General features: G+C 51.0%; 3 protein-coding genes across 3 annotated transcripts; all 3 read right to left on the bottom strand.

The window, feature by feature from the left end:
• Positions 1–448: 448 nt before the first annotated feature.
• On the bottom strand, positions 449–2,581 carry SPSK_01532 (60S ribosome biogenesis protein Rrp14; the record flags this gene model as incomplete). Its single annotated transcript, XM_016728442.1, has 3 exons — positions 449–2,287; positions 2,389–2,478; positions 2,561–2,581. 3 exons carry the CDS (start codon positions 2,579–2,581, stop codon positions 449–451), a joined length of 1,950 nt encoding a protein of 649 aa, XP_016590104.1.
• Positions 2,582–3,581: 1,000 nt separating this feature from the next.
• SPSK_01510 (translation initiation factor 2A) lies at positions 3,582–5,832 on the bottom strand (the record flags this gene model as incomplete). The annotated part of the gene is made up of 2 exons (XM_016728421.1): positions 3,582–5,159; positions 5,245–5,832. The coding sequence occupies 2 exons, from the start codon at positions 5,830–5,832 to the stop codon at positions 3,582–3,584; spliced, it is 2,166 nt and encodes a 721-aa protein (XP_016590103.1).
• Positions 5,833–8,122: 2,290 nt separating this feature from the next.
• Positions 8,123–10,888, bottom strand: SPSK_01445 (CP2 transcription factor; the record flags this gene model as incomplete). The annotated part of the gene is made up of 3 exons (XM_016728358.1): positions 8,123–10,553; positions 10,626–10,850; positions 10,875–10,888. The coding sequence occupies 3 exons, from the start codon at positions 10,886–10,888 to the stop codon at positions 8,123–8,125; spliced, it is 2,670 nt and encodes an 889-aa protein (XP_016590102.1).
• Between the last annotated feature and the right edge of the window lie 10,151 nt (positions 10,889–21,039).

Raw genomic sequence — 21,039 nt, 5'->3', positions numbered from 1 at the left:
GTTTCTTTTTGTTTTGCTTTTTCTTTGGAAAGGAAAAAAGAACACAAACCTCTCGTTTTATTACAAATGGACTGGGCGTTATTAATTTCTATATCATATTCACAACCATTTTCACATTCAACTATTCGACGAGGTCCTTTACACAGTTGAATGAGCGAAGCGGATATACGACTGAGCACGACCATACGTCACACGTACGGTCAAGTAAATGAGAATCAGGTTAAGGAAATAAAAACAAGGAACTTTTCATATTTTAGACGCTCTTCTCATGTAGACAAATAATACTATGACAATGAGGAAACAAGATGAACAATGATGGTTAAACCACGCCAGAACGCCGCCTGTAAAGGTATGCCCTCCTGACAATACAAAACCACTACAAATAAAGAAAGATGGAAACAACAGCGAGAAAAGCAAATCAGGACAAAGACAGATGTGGGCGTCGTGTCTACTTTCTCCGGCCGCCAAACGACGAGCCCTCGAAGCCCGGCCGGCCGCCCTTGCTCTTTCCACTACCCTGCTTGGCTCGTTTCGACAGACCCGCGCGGTGCAGCATCTTGTCTTCTTTCCGCTTGCGCAGGTTGTCCTCTCGCTTCTTCTGGCGGTCCTGGATCGACTTTTGCACGCCGTCTTTGCGCTCGCCCCACTCACGCTCGCTCTTCTTCTTGGCCTTTTCTTTGCGCTTGATCGCCTTCTTCAGCAGCTGCTCCGTGGAATGGCGCGCACCCTCGGTAGAAATTGCGCCCGATGCAGCAGCGGCCGCAGTCAGACCGCCACCATCGCCTCGCCCGACGCCCTCAGCACGTTTCCGCGCCGCCAGCCACCGCTCCTTCTCCTCGACTTCACGGCGCTGGACATCGTCCATCTTGGCCAAGCGCTTCTTTTGTGACTCGAGACGTGCCAGCTGGGCCTTGACATCGGACGCCGCGGGGCCCTTCTTCTTGGCGCTAGCGTCCTTGACGTACGACAGGTCGCGCGACATTTGGGAGCCGTCGGCAAAGGTGACACGGCCGAATGAAAAGTTGGTTTCGATCTCGCCCGTGCTGTTGGCGGCAGCGGCACCGTTCATGCTGCTGCTGCTGCCCAGCTGAACAAGTGGCGAGTCCCGTGCTGAGGCAATGGCCTCCTCGCGCTTGCGGTCCTCCTCAAGGCGGGTAGCCTTGCGCAGCTCCTTCTTGTGTGCCTTGCGCTCAGCTTGCTTCTGGCGGCGGGCCTCGATGAGCTGCTGACGGGTACGAATGACGTTGCCACTGCTGTCAAGCTCGTCAACGTCGGCTTTGCGGGCGGCGCGGAGGGCCTCGATACGTGCTGCAAGGCGGGCACGGAGTGCCGAGGTGTCGGCAGGGACTTGAAGTTTGGTCTTTGGCGGCGTGCCAGACGTGGTGGAGGCGGTCTCCGTAGAGGGGTTCAGGAGAGAAGTCGAGAAAGAAGCGGGGATGGAAACTGACGAGATGGAGGTAGTCGTGCTCGAAGATTCCTTGGCTTCGGTGGAAGGTAGAGGGGTGTCGAATGTGTCTGAAGGGGCAGGGGACGGCGAAGACGGTGCTGAAGGGACATCCTCGTCACCAAGAAGGGCAGCGAAGCCGGCGCCCGACTGGAGACTGCCATTGTCTTGCTCGTGTTCATTTTCGGAATCGGCCTCGGCAACTTTGGCTACTGCGGCCTTGGCCTCTTTCTTCTCCTTCTTGGTGTCCTTGGAAGGTTGTGGTGCCTCCTCGATCTTATGGGTCATCTTGGTGTCCTCATTCTGGGCAGTGTTCTTTTCCGACTTGTTCTTGCGCTTCTCAACCCGCTTCTCAGCCTTGGCTTGCTTCTTGATCAGCTTCTTCTGCTGCTTTGCAGAGAGGTTAGCATCGGCGAGGCTGATACCCAGGTCGCCGTCTTCGTCGTCTTTCTCGGCGGCGTTGGCCACTCTTTGCTTCTTGGCCGCACTCTCGCCTTTCGTAGCCGCTGCTTCTGGTTTGGCCTTCTTTAAGCCCTCACCCGGCTGCTCCTTGACAATGTCACCACCAATGCTGTCTTCGTCATCGTCATTTTCAGCCTGGCTGTCGTCCTCTTTCTCGTCCTCGTCCTCGTCCTGCTCGTCGTTACTATCCGCGGCCTGTTTGCTATTGGATTTTTTGCCCTGGGTGCTACCGCTCATCTCGGCAAGCTTCCGCTTGTTGCGAGCCGCATGCTCTTCCATGACTTCTTTGACGCTCTTGTTGAGCTCGTTTTCGGGGTCGAGATTGGCCCGGCGGGCAGCGTTCTTTTCTTCTTTGGTCTGCTTTTTTCGGCGCCATTGTTCCTACAGTTGGTTTTGTCAGACAGATTTGCTCTTTTACCTTTTCGCCTTTCGACCTTCCACTTGTGGCCGTAGCTTGACGTTCATCATAGGTTGAAACTCACACTTGGCTCGTCTCCATTGCCGTAGTATAATTTGGCCGGAATCAGTGAAAGAAGGCCATCAAAGGCCTGTGCATGCCCACGCAGGCGGTCCTGTGAAGAAAGAGGTCGAGGTTAGTAGGATGTTCCCTGCTTCTGCCTCGTCAAATACACGCAAGTGTAAAAGAGAACATACCTGCAACGAAGAGCCCGCCATCGTTGTCTATATACTAATGCTCCCAGGTGCGTATGATCTGTTCTCTGGCCGTGAATTAAAGGAACGAAAATAGCGATTGGAAAGGGAAATGCTTGTCGTTCGTTCTCGAGGCGTGTACGTGAGGTGTTCGTGAGCAAGGCGGCTTTTCGGGAGACCAGAGAGGAGGTTGAACGGTCTTCCAATTTTCCTCCCACTAATTTTTTTCTGCCGGGCCTTATTTTCGTTCTGCCTCACGACTTGCCCAGTAGAAAGGCGGTAAAGCACGGGCGGGTCCCTATATTCTGGAGTGGACCTGGCGCCTGTCGTTCTAGCACCTATTTCCTCTCCCCGCTTTCACCATCCACTATCGTCACGTGCGATAACAAAATGAACTAGCATGTCTCGTCTGTAAAGCACGTCAAATAGAGGGCAGGAAAGCGCTGTAAATGAGTGTATGGCGCTGGTGGTGGTCACTATGCGAAGGTCTTGCATTTACTATTTATAGCCTAGCTTCAAAGCTTAATTCGACATACTCGTGCAGCTGGCACGATCGTACTTCTTGCTCATCGGATTGTACGGAGAACGGTCGAAAGAAATTAACCCCGTACTTGATACATTCACCTGATGCAGCTCAGCGTATTGTTTCAACAATTATTCGTATCACGATGGTCAACAAATCCTAACACAAAATAATATATTTTTCTCTATTGGTTTTCTATTTAAATCAGATGCCTGTTCTAGCTTGTCCCAAATCCCTTCGTCACCATCGCTTCATGGCGAGCTTCGTATTTTTCTTTTCTTTTCAAGCTAGACCAAGCCGTCGAGAGATGCCGTAAATCATCGTTTGGACTGTCCATTGGAAATCCTCCCGTTAAAAAATGACACAAATTGGACTAGTTCCGCGTAACTTGTTTGCGGGCACCGCATCAAGTTTTCTTAACAGCGCACGTTCAGTTTGCGTCAAGCATACGTAGGAACTCCCCCGCTCCACGTAACCCTCGGCACGTAGAAAAGCAGCTGTTTAGCCCTGCTTCTCTAGGTCGTCGAGCTCCCGCAGCACGGCCGACTTTGTTCCAATCTTCTTGATTTGGGTATCCTCCAGCTTCTCGCCACCGGCATGGCGCATCTCCAGGTCCTCAATTGCCCGAATCTTCTTCTGCAGACTACGAATCTTCTTCGCAATCGGGCTATTATTGCCAGGCGAGAGCGGGTCGTTCGCTGCGAGAGACGCCGGTGCGGCAGGGGCAAGCGCGGACGCGTCGTTTACTGGCGCTCCGCCGTTTTGCTGCTGCTGGTAACCACCGTCGCGGTTGCGCTGCGTGTTGCTGCGGTTGCGCTGGCCGCTGGCCGCGTTGTTACGCGACTGGCTGCGCGAGTGCTGGTGCTGTCCATTGTTCTGGAATTGGCTGCGACGCTCCGGACTGCGGCCGACGTCCGTGGCAGAACCGTTTCCGTAATCCGCCGTCGGTGGGGCCAGACCGCCGGCGCTGTTGTCACCGCCGGCGTTGTTACCGTCGGCATCTTTATTTGCCTTGCGGTTTCCACGCTTCTTCTTGTTCTTTAGGGCGGCCTTCGACAAATTGTCAGCGGTGTCGGCAGGCTCCGCTCCCGGAACAAATACAGGCGCTGCCGGTGACAGTTCGACGAGCTCAGCACCAGGCACCTGACGGCGAGCCCGACCAAAGCCATTAGCAGTGAGCGCACTAAGGCTCGTACCGCTGCTACCGTTACTAGCAACGTGAGCAGCTCCACCCTCGTCTTCGCGCTTGAAGTGCAGGGGCGTGGAAGCGCCGCGCGCACCAGGGGGGCGGTATGCACCAGCGGGCTTGGACGGAGTCTTCTGCGTGCCGAGGTAGGTCAGTGCCGATGGGTGTGGCGTGGGGACCGAAGTCAGCGGGTCGACGACACCAGCTGCAGCAGCTGTGGCACTGCCCTTCTCCAGCGGACGCCAGATGACATTGTAAAGCTCCACCATGTCAACGTTGTACATGAGGCCACCGCCGACATGCCACAGCCTTACACCGTTGTCGACACGCAGGCGCGGCGACGTCGTCGCTGTCATAATGTAGCGTGAGTCAGGGCTCCACTCGCACACGCTGGGGTTGCCGCTCTCGATGGTGCAAATTTTGCGGTAGTCCTTTGTCAGGTCGTACACGTCGATCTGGCCTGCCAGATTGCCAAAACCAGCCACGAGGACAAAGCGTCCGTTCGGCGAGAAGGTGATGGTGTTGCGCGGACCGAGTGCAAATGTATGCTTCGCATCGGCGCGCTGGTTGAAAATGGTTGTCCGGGCAGGCATGAAGCCGTAGATCACACCAAACTCTTTCGAGTTGGGCGACCACGACACGTCGTGGATCGGGCCCTCCTTGTCCAGGGTGATACGGGCGTCAAATCCACCGCTGGCGCTCAGAAGGTACAGGGTCGTCTCGCCGTAGTAGCTCTTGTTGGACTTGTCGACATCGGTCTGGGCGAGCACGATCAGGCTCGAGCCCTGCGCGTTCCACTTCAGCTGCACCTTGTCGCCTTTGAAGAAAGTCTTCTGCGACACGGGAGCGGTGAATTGCGGTACGATGAAGACACGAACGGCAGCCGGTTGGCCCTGATGGGGCAAGAAAGATGAATGTCAGAAGCTAAGAAACTTTGCTGTTGTGGCACGTGACAATACGAAACGGGCAAAAACGTACCTTGCGCTCAGGGACAAACACAGCCACCGAGTTGGTCTTGCCAGGGGCCAAAGAGAATGCCGACACGCCCTCCACGCGCAGCTTGTCGTGGACGTTGGCGAGGTCGTCGCTCTTGTAGAAGTGGACCTCGTTGGTCACGAGACGGGCACAGAACTGCTCGTCGGCGGTGTACTGCAGGTTCCAACCAGTCTGCGACTTCTGCACGAAGCAGCCCAGCGGCTGACGCTCGGTGCCAGCAGCTGCAGCCTCGTCTACAACACGCCAGATCTTCAGGTTCTTGGTGGCATCGCCGTTCTCGTCCTTAGCCGGACGCTCCCATGTGCTCAGATACGTGCCGGACGGGGAGAAGCTCAGCTCAAATACGTTGGCAACCTGAAGGGTAGCGACGACGTGGCCAACAGCGGCGTCGCACACGGCAACGGTCTCGCTCGAAGCCCAGGAAAAGTAGCGGCCGCAGGGCGAGTAGACACAGCACCGGAGGTTTCCCTCAGGCAGGGTGAATCCGGGGAGAGATTCGTAGACCGGATCGGCGTCAAAGACCCCGATGGCCTTCTGGGTGCGGTAGGCAAACTGCAACGGGCTAGCCATGACTAGTGAAAGCCACAGGAAGACCGGTCGGAGTGGGAGGCGGAGTGTAGTAGAGGAAGTAGGGTCGGGCAACGAGGCCGCGTATTCGAAAAAGCTGTCCCGAAGGGGATGAGAATAACGTTGGATAACGGTCGGATTGCAACGTGCTTCGGCGTCCTTTCGGGGCCGAGTGTCTGCTCCGTGGATACGTTAGCATGCATATATGAACAACAACTGCCAACAAGGCATGTGGGACGCGCAGCAGGGATGCTGATCGTGTGATAGCGGTAGCGACCGAAGAAAGCTACTAATGGCAGACGAAACGGCATCGAATGTTACCAACGCAATGGTATCTGTGAAGAACGCCCGTTTTTGATATTTTTGATGAAAAGCGACTTCTCACAACGCCAGTACACCCTGTCGCGGCCCCATCCTCCTTTTCAATGTTTGCATCGGAAACCTACCAAAACGTTGGGCACTTGCAGAATGTGTCGACAACGCGAAAGGCGACTGCCACAAGCAATGAGAAGCAGGTGGCTCAGAGACGACGTGGACAAAACGCCCCCGATGCTATGAGACAGTGCAAAGAGACCCACGACGTGTCGAAGCCCGAAATCCGAAAATGGAAACTCGAGCCAGGACAGCAAGGGAGGAGAAGGGAAGCGAGACAGCTAGAAAAGCAAGGGAAAGAGGACGGACAAAAGAGAAGGAAAAGATTGCCGTGTGCACACCTAGGAGGCGGAGGGGGTTCTGATTGACAAGGCGGTGCTGCGCTGTTGACCTGTGCGGGTGGGCTGGAGAGGAAAGGTAGAAGAGAAGGGAGGATGCGACGAAAAGTGGATGATGATGTTTTTCCGCCTTTATTTTTTTGGTGCTTTTTTTTACCTAGTATTTTGGCCATATCATTTTTTTCCCAATGCAGTTTCGTTCAGACCGCCACACAGGTGTTGATTGGACAATACGAGTCAATTTATGGGCCTGTCTCCACTACAACCGGAGCACTCCAGAACACACAAATTTACGAACCTTATGCGGTCTGTAGCGACTGCTTCGGGCATTAACGATAGGTTTCCTTCAGCCAATCAGCACCGTCCAGCTGAACTTCGATGGATTAGGAAGGAGTTGGTATGAACTGGTCCTTTGATTGGCCACATCGCTGCTCTCGACGACTTTTAGGTGTAAGTGTATGGTCAAGAAGATATGGTACGGGCGAAAACGACATGCATATTTAAAGCATAAACGGAGACTGATATTTACAGGCCCGATACGTTTGCTGCTGTAGGTCACGGTTCGAAAATCACAGGCAGATCCCGAGAGTATCCTCTCAGTTGGAAAGAAACGTCTGGTAGATGTCATCTTCGTACATGACTTTCTTCAAAACTACAAATAACCAATGATCTGCAGAAATGAACATACATAGCTACTACGAATACATGTATCAACCAGAGTACTTATTAACGCGCTACACCCCCATATACACCACGCTTGAGTTGTCATGCCTAGCTCGTAATCTTAAATCATACCCATCTAGTGGAAGTGTGTTTCATAAACTTCTAGCCAGCGACAGTTCTCTTGTACACGTTTTCCCCCTCGGGATGGATCCATGGTGAAGGGAGCAACGCCGCGGACAGCAGATTTCTTAGACTGGATTTAGGATCCTTTGACTGTGGTGGTGTTTTATAAATTTGTTGGAGTAAGTTGCTGTATTACCTACAGCGGCGTCACTTAAAGCCGCACACATATTAAAATTATCCTGGTGTAGTCACAGCACGCAGTAGCGACGACACTTGCGGAAGGTCTCGATCGAGCAGTCCGCGAGAAAAGAACATAGAGAGCGTCGGACAGCAAATACTACTTTGTTGACGGAAGGAGCTGAATTAGGAGAAAAGGAGAATAAAACAAAAAAGGAATAACCAGCCGCACAATAACAAATAGAAAGGCAAAACCTTGGTGCCGAAGCTAAAGCTGAAGCTGAAAAATCGATCTTTTTAAAAACCAGACAGAGATACAAACACTGTCCAAGCACAAAAGCAAGCCAATACATTAAACCGTTACAAAAGTCCCTCCATACACCCAAAATATCCCTTCCGATAAAATAAGAAACCAAGTCATAGAATGATATAGTGAAATTACCTAATTCATTCATGTTTGACTTACTCTCTCCCCCTGCGAATTGAGATCCAGTGTCATGGCGAAAAATTAGGTTAAGTCAAATCGGACCAGAACAGAAAATGAAAGAAACCGACGCCCCAAATTTTGTTGCCGCACGACAAAAATAAAATAAAAATAGACGAATTTGGGAGCGAACCGCTCAGAATGACAAACGAAGCTCAAAGGCGGCAGTCCCGTTGCCTTGTCCGTCGCCATCCACAGCCATCTCCCACTCCTTCTTCACAGGCTGTGCGTGAGCACCGTTGTCTTGTAAAGACGGCGCCGGGTACTCCGTCACGTCGAGGACCATATCCTGGCCTTCAGGCAACTCAGCCACCGCTTCATCATCCATTTCTACCTCCATGCCTTGAGGGAGGACCCGGACAGTGCGGGTAACCTTGGTAGGATCCAAGTTCCACTTGGCTGAAAGGCGTCCGACAAACTCTTGAAGCGTTCTCTTCGTCAGGTACAAGGCACGGTGGTACTCCTTGTTCTGGGTGCCGTCGATGGTGGCCTGGTTCTGGTTGATGCGACGAAGAACGTAGAAGCAGGCAACCGGTTTGGGCCGATCGCTGTGCACGGGCCGGTACGACGAGTCCACGTCCAAGGCCTCAATCCAACCACTCAGGTTTCCAGAGTCATCGGTCTTATTGACACGGGTCGGCTGGTTTGAGCTTTGACGGGATGAAGAGCCCTGCGCATCGGCACCATCGCCGTGGTAATCCGACCAGCCACCATTTCCGTTCATGCCATTGCCACCGCCAAACGACACTTGTGAGTGCAGCGAAAGAGAGCTGGGGGATGGTGACACCATGGATGAGCCGGTGACAGAGCTGTGACCGCTTTGGTCACGCCATGCCATCAGATTGTCCCGAGACTCGACCTTCGCCAGGCCGCCGTTCTCGCCCGGGAGGGAGACGGGATGCAAATCAGGGTCATCTAGCTCATCACCGCGGAGGTAGAGTATGCTGACAGGCCGTGTGCTTGTGAACATGTCCTGCAGAGTCTGAAGCTTGCAGTGCAAGTCCTCTTCCACGGCCGGGCGCACACCGTTGGCTGCACCAGCCCGGTTAGGCGTGCCGCTGCTCGAGTTACCGCCGCTGCCATCTTCGGCACCGCTGGCATTGCCGTTTCCGTTGGAGCTAGTCGACGACATGGACCAGGTCCGCTTGTGCTTCGGGACCTTGCCGACACGCTGCAGGTCGGGTGCAGGCTTCGATGTCACAGCTGCACCGCCTGAGCGCTTCCGCTTGCTGAAGTCCTTCATACCGCTCTCAGCCTGGGCAATCTGCTGCTTCAGCTTGTCGATGGTCTTTTTGACGTGGGCGACATCATTCGATAGCTTCCGCTCAGCTCCGTGGTCGCGGAATAGCTTTACTTTACAAAAGCAGATCTCAGGTGTTGCCGACGATGAGTCCTTCGGGCTCACAGACTGCTGGTTTTGATGAGGCGCTGGGTAGCGTGTCGTCTTCGTACAAAGGCGGACAGGAATGCCCTTCACACCCTTGGAGTGGCTGAAGTCGGTTGACAGGAAGTTGAAGCGCACTGCAATGTTGCACTCCACTGCGCCGTGGATGCCAGGCGTCCAGATAACAGAGAAGCCGTCGAATGAAGCCGACTCCAGCTCCACGCGCGTGCGCTTCTCGTCACCCTCTGGAGGCTGACCCGCCTCGACATACTCGACGGCCTGCAGCTTGCCGCCGCGCTGGTGGGCTTCGTTGGTGCCACGGCCCTCCTTCCAGAGGCTCCAGCAGACGCCAGGTTTTTGGCGCTGTTGCTCGTCCTCAAAGGAGATGCGAACATAAGTACGGAAGCGGGTGCCGGGAACGATGGGGAGCTCAGGCTCCGTATCGATGATGGAAATCGAGTAAGCCTGGCCCTTGTTGAGATAACTGACCGGAATCTCATCGGCGTGCTTAATCATGGCAGTGGGCGCATTCAGGGTCGAGTGAAAACGGAACTTCTCGGCCGTCGGGGGTAGGCTGGCAAGCATAGCCATGTTGGCGACAACGTTGGAGCTACCAAAAGCATGCGGGTGGTGTCCAGGAGGGAATGCGACAAGTCCAGGGTGTGCTGCGTAACCGGGCGCTACAGCAACGGCCACAGCGCCGGGGTGGGTAGTGTTCATCGCCGCAGTGTTAGGGTCGAGGCCAAGGCCTGTCGCGTCAGGGTGAACGAAAGAGGACGGCGCAAACGACGCCTGCTGCGGTGCCGGCTGTCCAAAGGGATGATAGGCGTGGAATGCCTGAGGATGTAGGCCATTGTGAAAGGCAGTCGCGCCAACGTCCATCATTGTCGTGGTGGTCGCACCAGGATGGAGAGCGCCGTCGGCCGTTGCCATAGAGAGAGGCGTGTTCAGGCCCATGTTCAAGCCCAAAGTCGGTGTGTGGAGATCGCCTGCTTGTGGGTGATAAAGCGTGCTGTTACCACCAGGTGTTTGTGCGTAGTAACCAGGGTTGGTGTTAGAGAAGGTCGAGAAAGAGAAGGCTCCAGGGTCGAGGAGCGACGGAGTAAAGCGCCATGGCTCGTTGGTTGAGGCACGTGGTGTCGGGTCTTGGTCGGGGAACACGGCGTGGCTAATGCTTTGTGTTCTGAACCGATTGTCAGTCAGAAACGACGCCTTGTAACAGTCGCGGAGACGGGTCTTTGTCGACAGGCTTTACCTTTCTTGTGAGGTCACTGCTGGTGGCAGGACGCTGTTGTCTGCCGCAGCAACAGTGGTTGTATTTGGCAACTGCGTATTGCCAGTTGTGGGAGACACAGCAACCTCGGGGAACTGCTGCCGGAAGTTGGCGAGCAGGTCGTCCCCAGGCTTCTGCGAGCTAGTGCTGTTGTCAAAGTCAGTACGAAACACGCGCAAGCACTCGTCTGACACAAACCCATCTTGACTATCTTAGTCACATTGAACGAACCGTTGACGGAACATGATGATAATCAAAGTCCTTGGACCTAGAGTTTGCCCTGCCAGCGAAGCAGGGCTAGGATATTCAAATAGGACGTGAGGCGCGCGCTATTCGATGCTGTTGAAAAAAAAAAACCGCTGACCTCCGTGAAGAGTCGGATATCGTCGAGGGCCAACGGTAAAGCGAATTTGTCTATCCCAATAACTTGTTAATATGAGAAGGAACGGTCGTGATGGCGAGTGCGTATTGCGCGCGTGCTCTTCGCCCGCCTGTCTTGTAGTGGTTCCAAGCGAGTGTATCGGCCAGGAAAACGAATGGGAAGGCAATGGTCAAATTTGAGCGAGAGGCAGACCTAGGCATTGGGGATGGTGAAAATATAGAAAAGAGAAGGGAGGAGAATGTCATCAATATGTATAGGAGAAATGGGAAAGGGAAAGGGAATGACGGAATTGTGGAAGAAGAAAACTGGAGAATGTAGGAGGAGGGACGAGGTATTATTACTAGTAGCCGCAAGATATTCTCCACACTGCTAATGATAGAGAGGCATCGCACAGTGGGTCTCCAGGAGACATGTGCAATGAGAAGCAGAATGGAACAGTGAAGAAGAAAAAACAAATATGGCGGGGACGGCAAAACAGATCCAATAATTAAAATGGCATATATTAGGGTGTGAGCAGAGAAAAAGCGAGAAGTAGTGAGAAGGGGAAGATGCTAGGCACAAGGACAAGCCGATTTGAGAGAAGTGTGAAGACTTTGTAGATGACACGTCCTGGGATCGAAGCGCAGTAGGCTCCAAGGGAAGAGCAGAAACAGGGAGGTCAGCATTTTGTGTACATACAGGTTAAAGGTTGGGTGGTTGGGGCCGTCGCGAGCAGACGATCGGGTATATTTTTTTGAGATTCGGCGCGGTGTACTTGAGGAGAGGGTAAGAGAGTGCGCCAGGCCCGTATACAAGAACCGAAATGGAGAGAATGAAGAAGATCTAAAAGGGGCAAAAACACACTTGGAGTAAGGGAGAAAGAGAAAGTGCGAATGTGAAAATGGTTAAGAGGAAAGAGCTAAAGAGGAAATGATATCAGGAAAAGAATGTGCTGAGGGAAGGCACATCTCGAAACTTCTGCCGCTGTTCTTTATTTTGCCAGACGGTTGGTTCTTTCACCAAAAATGCTCCAAATTCATCTTCATCTTGGGATTTGCTGTGCATCTCAAAACTGCGCTCGTTACTTTATTTATTTCGAATATCCTTTCCCTTCTCTTATTCCCCATTCTAAAACATAAGAGGAGAATAGGGAACGGGCGGTCGAAAAATTATGACGACGGACCGGGAGAGAGGGGGGGAGAGACAAAAAAAAAAGAAAAAGAAAAACCAGTGGGCCACTGGGGGCGTGAGTGTAACAATGGCGACCGCTGTGCCACTAGGTGGTAGCCCATGGTGGAGGATGGGTATGCATGTGCTGTTGGGGGAATGGCGTTCCGGGGGTACCCACAGCACCGCACACTAAAGAGAGTCCTAGCGCAGTGAGGGAGTGTTTGGGCTGAGCAGTGCCGCTGTGTGGTTCGCTGGCGGCAGAAAGGAAAAGGAAGGTGCTGTCGTTATGTCGTCATTGTCGTCTTCGCCATGAGATTGTTTGAAACCGGCAGGCGCGACCGAGTTCTCTATTCCCCAAGTGTCTGCTCAACGGATTGCTAGCAGTTGACGTCTGTCACGGAAGGCGCAACCGGTTGTTGATTCTAATTTAGGCTTCATCTGGTTCTCCCCTGTTCCGTCCGCTGACATAGTCGGCGTGCATCGTCTCTGTCTATGTTCAGATAACACGAGACACTGTTTTGCAAGAGCTGCGTTTACATTAGCAAGGCATATGTGACATGCAGCTCGGCGCGAATAAACCTCTGTCAAACGCACAGGGTCTTGTTGCCACCCATAACTGATTCTGCGTTGATCTGTACTTCTTTTAGCGTAGTGTCAAGGAAAGCGTCACTAAAGCAGCTTCCCCACCGGTTATTGTACATGTAGATTTACATGTACGTCTCACTGAAAAGCACGTATACTCGTGTATGTGGTACCTCTTCTATCGCCCCAACGTAGAATCCGACAAGTCACTTTGAGTGCAGCAGAGCGCCCCGACAGAATCGAGACGCACTGCACAAAAAAAGGTAGACGATCGTTAAAGGAGGGACCCTTGATTTTGTATACAGACACCGGGACGATATGCCAAGACTTTCTGACGTATGTCCCTATCGTCTTCTGTGGGGGTGTGGTGAATGTCCGAGATATGAAGTTCGAGTTTAAGAAACATGCCCCGCCAGCCAGATGCCAATCCCTCATGCCCTATCACGCGCACTGATCTGTTTATGTGTTCACTCTGATGCACGTCGTTCGACTTTCTGGTATGCAGACGGAAAAGGGTGATGGTGACAAAGACCCTAACAACAGAAAGTGATTGTCGGGATAGAACATCCCGTCGTAATCCCTGTGGGTAGCGAGGGTAGGAAAAGCAAAGCATACAGGGATCTGGCATTGTGGTGTCGGGAGGCCGCCAGTTATCTTTTTCGACTTATAGAAATTACTTTTCAGCGAGCTCAGTTATGCATTTAACGAGAGTTTTGCGAGCTCGATTGGTATTTAAGGTGGCAGCAGTTCATCGCTTGCCTCCAATCAGGGTAAAGCAAAAAAACACAGTTCTCTTGGACCGCGGCGTGTCATACTCTGCCATACGATATATATAGTGATGGGCAAATATAAAGGAAGTCGAAGGCGGTATATCGTATCCCTCCACAACCCACAGGTCCAGGGAGCCTGGTAATATATTACGATGAGCGAACGACGCACCAGATTCGACAAATAGAGCCCCTGACATACGGTACAAAAGTATATGTGGTAGTACAAGATCCAGGGTGAAGGTTGTACTGTTTAGGAGGTACCTCGATATTACCTTGTCTTCGTTCTTTACTTTTCACAGCGACGCGATAAGGGCCGTATTAGGGCCGCCTTTAGGTACAAAACCGACGAACTTTAGCCAAACCACAAAACCGCTTAAATTGTAAAAAGGATTTGGTTTGGTTTTCCGGGGTAACTTGTTTGTTGCCTTCGTTTTAAACCTCAAAAAAGCTCTTTTGGCGACACTTAGTTAGTACAGACAACGAGTCCCATCTGGCTCTTACATATAATAGGTCTACTACCGGATCCAGTATAAAGTGGCAGCCGGCCACGTTTTAGTGTAAACAAAAACAAAACTTATTGGACATTATCTAAGAATGACGGAATGTTAACACGGAGGCCCTTGACGCTGTCAAGTCGGAAAATGACGATTAGGCCCGACCATATAAAACGATATGAAATAATATGGGCACAACGTCTATCGTTCTAGTTTGCTTCGGCAAGGCCGTCTTGTGCCTGTATTTCGGCATTCGTAAACAGTGTTGTTTTTGCTCGCAAGGGGCATTGGATGCGCTGTATGTGACCAGATAGACAAAGCGGCGCCGAGAATGGTAGACAGTATCTGATGTACGCTATCCAGAAACCACACCACTGTCCATAACATATTGTCCCATTCTTCGCACGTCTTTTCTTTTCGGCTGTCTATTTCAGCTCTCATAACCACCGCCCTCCTCTGCCTCTTAATTCTCGTCGTCCGGTGTTGGCTGTTGTTTCGCAACATTTTCGGCCGGGTGCTTAAAGAAAGTGGAGGCTGGCTTGTTGTCGAAAAGGGTAAAGGATGCGACTCTGTCTTTTTTCGACTTTCTATTTTGCCCTTTTCTTTCTTTTTGTTTCTCTGTCTTTTACCTTGCTCCACATTGTTTGTGGGGCGGAAGAAAAAGATAGATTTTTGAACGCGTTTTTTGCTGCATGACGTCATTGCATTATCTGGCGCCCCGCTTTTGACAGGGGTACTACAGATGACAGGAGACGAAGGGGGACAGAATGAAGGAACAGAAACGTAGAGCGGCGCCAGAGCCGCGCTAGTAAAATTGAGAAGGCGCACCGGGTGGGTGGCGACAATAGGACAGTGGACAGGCACCAAAAAGGCGCCAAATGACGCCTACAAAAAGACACCTACGACCTATTATTAGGCTATGGAAAGCCTTAGTACCGAGACGACCACTGGAGATAGGAAGGGACGGTGGGAAGAAGACTATGTTGACAAAAGGGACGAAAAGAAACAAGGATACCTTAACAGGCCATTTGGCGGGACGTAGTCCCCAACCGAGAGGGACATAAACCGAAAAAAAAATAGAGTTAATATATGCTTCGTAATATTGGTCGTGTGCAGGCGATTGCGTATGCATCGCAATGTGGTAACAGTTTCGCATACTGGTTCTCTAAGTAGAGGGTTAAACCTCCTACAGGAGAAGCAAAATACCCCTTATCGTCCCATAATTTTTCAGCTACTGAGTATACATATACTGTCCAATTCGACCGACGACGTACATGTACACACGAGAAGCCAAACGGAGAGGCTCCATTGGCCAAGACTTTTGTCAAAATGTGCCGGAATGGTAGCGAATAAGAAGCGCAGAACGGTGAAATGAAACGAAAGTAAAAGTAAACGAAGGGTCCATCACCGACGTCATTTTCCCCTCTCGGCGACTCTGTCGCGCACAGGTGGGGAAGAAACTGTGCGAGACATTTCTGGCGCCGGCGATGGTTCCCGTCAAGAATACGACGTAACGACAACAGATCTGTTGGCCAGCAGGCCAGGCTTGCTGGCCTGTTGTTTCGCTGTGCAAGTCGTATTGAGAAACGAGATAAACGATTTTGAGGAGAGGGCCGGTTCCCCAGACTATAGGCGTAGTGAGTTGTAGTGGGTGTGGTCGATTGGAAGTTGTATCTTACGGTGTAGTGAGTGGGTCATGCAGTTGGAGTTTTCGAGGACCCTTTGTAAAACGAGGCATCGTGCATAGTTCCAGTGTCAATAGTGTATGGACTGTAGCGACGAGGCACGTAAGTCGTAATTCTCGCAGCTGTAGAGCTGTCACAGGCAAATCCTGCCATACGACGTAGGATGCTGGAGCATATCACTACCTCGGAGCCTCGTCAGTATGTGATTTATCTTAGCAGTCGTAATGCCACCGCTACTCATGCTCATCAAAACTGCGACGATGCTCTCTGACGGTAGTTGCTGCGTAGGTGGTGGCGGTGCAAGTGACGCAGTGACGCGACATCTTAGTAGTCTGTAAAATGAAACCGCACAGAACAGACGATGGTGTTGTGCGTGCTGGGGGAGGGGTGCCCGTAACAAAGCAGTGAAAAGCACGCTACTGTTTTGACCGTGCAGTCGACAAGGGTGGGCGGGCAACCACGGCGCTAGGAATTCTTGATATGACGTCATACCGTGCGTTTTTCGCACTGAGGGGGGGAAAGGAGCATCCTTCGTACGTCAAGCACGAGACAACAACGAAAACACGTCAACCCACCGGACATTGCACGTCGGCGGGCAAATGCAGACCACAGCACAGGGCCCATCGGCACATCTGCATGCAGCAAGTCTTTATCGTTATAGTAGAAAGCATCAGAAGGCTTACAACGTTCTAGCCGGATTCTCAAACCCAACATGCAATCTATTGCAGTCCCCGACGTCGTTGTTCCTTGTGTCTTCAATTTTGTATAGCCCATATATCGTTTTGAGCGAGGGTTGAGATCCTCTACGATCTCGAAACAGTAATGTGTGTATTCGAAGTGCTCGGTATGTTCGAAGCAGGGTAATACTGTACGTACCTGGCGCTCGTCTTAGTGCCTGATCAAGCAAGCTGCCGGCGCCTCGACAATGGAATTACCCGCGCCTACTCTACTCTGCATCCGATGCAGAAAAGCAGGCGCAATTCCACTCCTATTTTAGTTCATTTGTTGTTGCGGTGTATGCATCGACGTGCAACCGGCCTTCCCCTGATGATGTCATTCCTCAATGCAGCACTCTCACTGTGGCACTGTCTCACCCACCAACCACTAGACTGCACTCTTGAATGCATTAGGTGCTGTCTAGTGCTCAGGGCTTATGCCTTCACTTTTTGGGGCCTCGCCGAACTCAAACAGATAGGCCACTACAGTTAGTGTGCGCTTCGCAAACTTGTAATACATACAGCTTGCATGCATGGTCATGTTGCTGCTTCGTATCAGTCACATCCACAGTTGACTTTTTTTTATTTTTATCGACAATGTTGAACAGCCCCTGCTCGCTGAACAAAATTTTCCCAGAGGGTTTGAGACAGTGCCCGAGATGGATGGAAGTGGCATCAATGTGGTATGACCCAACCCTGAAATTGCTCGTTCTGCTGCGCGGGATGCTGTTCTATCTGGTGGCGACTAAATGGAACAAAACTCAACGAACCGCGAAAGCGCCGACTGAAACAAATATCACGCCTTTCCATATTTCGAGGACAATTCACTCTTGCACACCGTGTCTTTCCTGACCACCCCTCACATTGTACCGTCGCTCCTTTCCCAAACTGCTTCAAATACTGTGTACCACAGCACTCTTCCAGTCGAGACATATGACGTCATTGGTCAGGAACGCGCCTCTTTGAATGTGTCGCATGGGCCGTTCCAAACAGCGTCGTACTGCATGTGGCCCTTTATCCCATTCCCATGTATATTTATCGTGCATTGTTTATTTATGTATCCTTCTTCTCATCTTCAGTAGCCTTTCCGCGCTCGTGTCCTGGCTGTGTGCACGCGGTGTGCTCTTGTTATTGTCCCGTAATTGACACCCCATATTGCGACCATTGCGCGCTATTATAGCTAATATATTGGTATCGCCGTGGGTGTGCTGTCCATATTGCTTTCCACTTTTCCTCAACACCTAACCTCGCGTTCTGGCTCTCTGTATCGGGAGTCAGATGTCGAAAAAGACGCTCGAGAAATTTGTTGTAATTAGTAAAACATCCATATGGATGTTACATGCCTCCGGTGCGTCCACAGTGGCCCGGCAAAGCATGTGGCATACTATGCACAGGGCAACTCTCAACATAGCCGTTGATAGGGAGGAACAAGGGGGAGGCTGTGCAGTTGCCAAATTGCACATCTTCACTTTTCTCCATACCAATCTGGTTCCGAATTGACTGGATCGACTTAGCAAGTAAATACATGACAATTTCATCGACAGGAACCCTGTCGAGCCTGTCAAGGGGAATCTTGTCTCCGTTATTCTTTATTCTCGATGCTACTCAGTCGTCCTTTTCTTTCCTATTTTTGGCATCCCTGGAAAGGGTCGGAGGGTAAATATTGTTATCAGGACCCTATTGTCCCCACTCCATCTTCAATTTTCCTTTAAGATTTTGCAACTGGTGTCCCCTGACAGGTTCATCGCAGCGTACTACTGTTACAGTAACATTCCGAGGCCTTGTTTTTCTTCGGCCTTCTCGTCTTAGTATTCATGACCCCACATACAATACGAGCATAGTCTCGGGCTCGCTGCCCTTATGGCATCGCCAAAAAAAAAATATCAAATCCGCAACGAGTGCCCGAGCCTTGTGCTGCGACCGCTTCGTCTGCCCGAGTCTCCTGCATCTTGCTTCGGTTTCAACGGGACCATTCAAATGACAGACGACCGATCGTAGGCTTGAACATACACGGGCAACCCGTCCCTCTCTGCTTTCGTTTCCTTCTTCTGGTCGTTTGAGATATCGATCCGGCTATCCACTGGCTTCATGTCCTTTCTCGATGGACTTCAGTCTTCAGTTGTCGTACTTTCGTCTTGTACAATGATTTTTGCAACACCTGCCAAACCGCCCACATCTTTCCATTGGAAGCTTTTTCCCGTATTTTGAGCAATTCCATGATCCATCCCCCCAACCCTCTCCCGTCACCCGTGTTGCATTGAATTCACTGGTATTATATCCATGGAAAAGCTATATGATATTCCAAGAAATCTCATTATTACGGAGTGCAGATGGCACCATGAATATGCAGAGTCTATCACGGACTGTTGAGGGCGTTCTCTGGGAGTGTATATTGTACCCACCGCCGCTCTGTTCCCGCAGGGGTGTGCCAACAACACTTCTAATCATAGCAACTGAGCCCACGACAGTTATTATCCCCGTGGCGACATTAACCCTGTCGAATATTTTTGATCATGGTCTTCGTGTCAGTTCATCTCATCCGTATAATCTTCCATGAATAAACAACCGTTAAATCCGCATAGCTGGTCATAATTTACGTGTCCTGATATCAGACAACGTTGAGTACAACAGCCTCTTTGCCTTGCTGGAGCTACGATCCACTCGCCGATGGTATTTCGAGAGAATTAATCATTCCCGTGTAGTCAATGCAGGCCACGACGTTCTTGTAATGTAATAGCCCCATATGGTGGAACGAACTATCCTGATGCTCTTGTCCAACGTCCCGTATACAATGTTCCAGATAAAGGCCCCTGATCCCGGCCCACGACGTTCCCCCACGGCCCCATTCACAGTCCGTAGAAGCAACGCCCGGATTACGGTAATGCCAACCCCTTTTGATGTTTTGAAGCATAGAGCTCTGCACTGCTTGGCTTTGTATCTCACATCACGGTGTGTTTTTTAGTTGTGGTACTGTAAAACGGATGGTTATCCTAGCACGCACCATGTCCCAAAGAATAAAACTACCACAACCGCCGTCGGCTGTCCCGTATGTTTTCACCCGCCCGTCACCTTCCAACGCGCCTACATATGCCCCTTGCCACCTCATCGCCCGAAAATCCCGTCTCTTTAACATCAATGTTGATCTTTTCTGTTTTCGAGAACTATTCCGCGGTGGAAGAATGCGCTTAAAATAGAGATCACGGTCACAAATTAAAGAAGAAACAGAAGAAGCATCACAAGAACTAAGTCGAGATTAGGCTATGACAAACGTATATTTTTATAGAATTCAGATGCATCATTTGAAACAGCACTTTGGGTTATTTATTGTGTTACTTCCGTGTATCAGACTCGGGCGTTCTGCCTCTGCAGACGAGACTAGGAAACAGGCGGGTGACGTAAAGCTCATGCACGCCACGGCGGCTGACATAAAATAGGCACGGCTGAGGCAGTTAATTGCAAGATAGAGGCAACTCGGCTTCGCGAGAGGATTTTGCGGAAAGTCAAGTTGATAGGACGATTCTTTTGCTTCTGTGGACAAACAACACAATACCGCGCCAGCAATGTAAATAACAAACGTATCTGCGACGCCCACTTGCATCACGGGGTAGCTTTAACTTCTGGTGTGATTTATCTTGGTCCTCGAAGGCCTTTGGGGCGTCGTCCTGTTGTGATTTTCAGTTCACAGATTTGTATTCCTTACTTATATCAGTGTGCTAAACTAACTTTGCCAATAAGTCGGCCGCCGCGAAGGATTGAGAGGCAAAGATGTACTGATAAAGCAATCCAGTAATTGAACCTATTTTGCCACAGCTCTTTGTTGTATTCGCCTTCATAATGCTGTGAATAAATTTAAGAAAATAAGAATGTCAAATTGCCTGTCAGTATCCATTCTCAGCCTCCACGGAGGTTAGCCTTTTCTTGATAAAGTGACATCAATATTGTACAATTATATATGTTCGCCATAAATCAGATTTAACTGCCGTGTTGACCTACGTTGGCTACTCACATGTCTTCGGGTAGTAGTAAGCGTTATATGTTATTTGGGGCTGACCACCCGCTTCTGTTTGGGGCGTGGTGCTGGGCCAGCAATAGATGGCTCTGCGATACTTTCCATGTACATCATCCTCTCTCTTTCGGATCAGTGGCACGTCTCGTCCACGGCAAAGCCTCTCAGGTAGATTTATACGCTGCACGAGCGTGTGGCGGTATGAATAAAGGAGGCAAATCATCATTTATTTTGGGCTTTCGTGAGCCATAAGCTGTCACCTTGGCCGGGGCCATCGTTTATACTTATATAAAAATCTCCTACGGCCGGACTACTTTGACCTAAGAAGGACATCGTAGTCGGACCAAGACATGTTAGCTGAGTAAACATATGGACAAGACCATCCCAGGGCTCCCGGATGCTCTCGTATTACTCTTGCTATTCCGATCCAAAAAGAAACAGCTACCTCTGCCTCCGATCCTTTTGACCACTTCGACTGTTGAGAAGAGATCGTAAACCACGCTGTGATTCAATAATACTCGGCCTTTGACTTACACTTAACGTCAACATGGTTCCTTTCCTGGACCTATTGCGGGTTTAGTTAAGCGATTCTGGCCCCTGCTGATGAGGTGC

Source organism: Sporothrix schenckii, assembly GCF_000961545.1.
Source record: "Sporothrix schenckii 1099-18 chromosome Unknown Cont42, whole genome shotgun sequence".
Lineage (NCBI taxonomy): Eukaryota > Fungi > Ascomycota > Sordariomycetes > Ophiostomatales > Ophiostomataceae > Sporothrix > Sporothrix schenckii.
This window is presented reverse-complemented; position numbering and strand designations above follow the sequence as displayed.